The 2,823-nt window shown below is 42.5% G+C and overlaps 1 protein-coding gene across 1 annotated transcript; it reads right to left on the bottom strand.

Annotated features, from left to right (window-relative positions):
- Positions 1 to 263: 263 nt before the first annotated feature.
- LOC100071214 (phospholipase A2-like) lies at positions 264 to 893 on the bottom strand. The gene has a single exon (XM_001500917.5). The coding sequence runs from the start codon at positions 849 to 851 to the stop codon at positions 408 to 410; it is 444 nt and encodes a 147-aa protein (XP_001500967.3). The 5' UTR covers positions 852 to 893; the 3' UTR covers positions 264 to 407.
- Between the last annotated feature and the right edge of the window lie 1,930 nt (positions 894 to 2,823).

Genomic DNA, 2,823 nt, shown 5'->3' with positions numbered 1-2,823 from the left:
CTATTTTTTTTCCAATCTTTTTCTCCCTGTTATTCAGTTTGTGTAATTTCCATTAACCTGTCATCAAGTTCACAAATCCTCTTTTCTGTATTGCCAAATTTACTTTGATTCTTTGATGAATTTTTTTTTCAAGTATTGTATCTTTCAGTTCTAGGAATTCCTTTTGATTCTTTTTTAGAGTTTCTACATCTTTCCTGAAATTGCTCTTTTCTTCACCCATTATATTCACTTCCAATAAATACTGTAACATATCTGTCAAGCTATTTTATTTTATTTACTTATTATTATTATTATTATTATTATTATTTTTTTTTTTTTTTGCCTTTCAACAAGATGCTTTATTGGAGGGTGAAGGGTGGGGTGAAGGCCATGAGGCAGGTAGGGATGACTGTTTCCAGGGGTGATGCTTAGGGTTTACACCTCTTGCTGTCCAGGTTCTTGTTCTCCAGGTTGTATGGGGCCTTTGAAAAGCAGATGGCAGCACTTCGGTCACAGTTACAGATAAAGGCCTCACAGGCGTTGTTTTTGTCGCTGCAGGTGACCTCAGTGCCAGAGCATGAGAATTTGTAGCTTTCAGTGTAGGGGTTGTCCACGAGGAATCTACAGCTGCTCAGTTCCTTGGCCTTAGTGTAGCAATTGTCGTGTACCTGGCAGCACGCATCCAGTTCATCCACAGAAGTGCCAGATCCACCCAGGCCACAGTAACAGCCGTAGTCATTGTATTCCAAATAGGGTTTGCTGTTGGGGATCGTGCACTGGATCATGCTGCGGAACTGCCACACTGCCCGCGGGCTGATGCCGCTCTCACCAGCGCCCACTGTAAGCAGAACAGCCAGCACAAGGAGTTTCATCTTGGCGTCAAGTTGGTGACTGAAAGGATTCAAGCCGCCTATGGCCTCCCTCCTTATAGCTGCCTCAAGGCCCCAAGATCTATTTACTTATTTTTTTTAAGATTTTATTTTTCCTTTTTTCTCCCCAAAGCCCCCAAGTACATAGTTGTGTATTGTTAGTTGTGGGTCCTTCTAGTTGTGGCATGTGGGACGCTGCCTCAACATGGCCTGATGAGTGGTGCCATGTCTGTGCCCAGGATCCGACCTGGTGAAACCCTGGGCTGCCGAAGTGGAGCGTGCAAACTCAACCACTCAGCTACGGGGCCGGCCCCTGTCAAGTTATTTTAAAGTTGTTGTCTGCTAATTCTAACATTTGGTCACCCCTGAATCTGTTTCTATTGACTGCTTTTTTTTCATCTTCATGTCTTAATCACATTTTCCTGCTTTTTCACATATCTAGTAATTTTTGCTTGAAAAACGATACATCACAGATATTATGGGGCTTGTTTTCTTTTTGCAAACAGTATTGAATTTAGTTCTAGGAGGCAGATCACCTTGGTCCTGTGAAGGCTTAGCTTATCCTTTGTTACAGCGGATTTATTTGGACTTTGCCTTTGGTTCTAGGGCTTAGCTTTTGGTACTGGGATGTAATCCTTACTCCCAAGGTGTGGTCTTTCTGGATTTCAGCGGAAGGCTCCAAGTGTTTACCAACTCCCTGTACTTTGCTGGGAGTTGAACTCCAAACTCTGGATTTCCAGCACTGGATAGCTGCTTAGTTTCTTTAGTCTCCCAGTTGTTGCTTTCCACTGGGCTCCTGTAGTCTTTCCCATGCCCGTACAGCTCAGGGGTTGATCAAGGATTTGAGAACAATTTATATGGAAAATTTGAGGCTCCCCCTCTGTGACTCACTGTTTCTGGGATTTCTCCCTTCAATTTTCAGCTGCTGTGACAACACTGAATTCCAAATTCTGACTCCTGAGCCTGATAAAACCTGACACTTTCTGCTGGAGCTCCGTCTGTCCTGCACCATGCAGACTGAAATCTATATAAAAGTAGATTTCATCCACTTTAGTTCCCTTTTTTAAGAATCTATCCCATCTTGTTTCTGCTGGCTTTTGGTTGCTCTCTAGTGCCTTCAAACTGTTGTTATTTTTGTTTTTTCCAGGGTTTGTAATTATTGATAGGAAGGTTAGTCCAATACAAACTACTCCATCCTTACTGGAAGCCAGAAATCCCTGAGAGATTCTTTAAAAATACACATTGGATTTCCTTCAGTGGCTTCCCATCTTTCTTGGCTTTAGTTCCCTCAGAAGCAGATTCTGAGATAAGGATTTTTAGGGTAAATTGTTTATTTGGGAGATGATTCTAGGAAATACCTGTAAGGGAGTAGACATGAGACGTAGAAGCCAATAAAGCATGTCTTTTTAAAAAATGAGCTACAACTGGAGCTCAGTTCTGCTGAGGAACCCTGAGAGACAGTGAGGCGATGTCTCATTTAGCCTAACCAAGGTATATGGTGGGGTATTTATCCAGCAACTACTGTACTTATCCAGCAATGGTGGTGGCACTTATCTACCAATGCCCTGCCAGAAAGCTGCTTCCAGAGGCGTTGATACCCAGAACTTTTGGCTTGCCCTGCCTGTAGTCCTCAGGCAGACAATCACAGCTGTTTGCAGCAAGCAGCTTTTGGTGTTTAGATGTGAATGAGAAGATATGGGCAGGGCACCTGCACATCTACTACTCCATCCTACTAAGAAAAAAATCAAAACTTCCTATCCTGACTTAAAAAACATTGTCTAACATTCATACTTCATTCCTCACCATTCTTCCTCTCATCCGCTGGGACCTAAGCACAGGCCTTTGTTTTTTATTGTAGACACAAACTTGTTTCCTCTTTAGGGCCTATATACTTGCTGTCTCTCTGCCTTGAATGCTCTTCACATGTTGGTTCCTTTGTTACATTCAAATTTTAGCTTATGTATTACCTTCTCAG

Source organism: Equus caballus, chromosome 1 (genome assembly GCF_041296265.1).
Source record: "Equus caballus isolate H_3958 breed thoroughbred chromosome 1, TB-T2T, whole genome shotgun sequence".
Lineage (NCBI taxonomy): Eukaryota > Metazoa > Chordata > Mammalia > Perissodactyla > Equidae > Equus > Equus caballus.
Note: the sequence above shows the minus strand (reverse complement) of the source record. Positions and strands in the feature narration are given on the sequence as shown.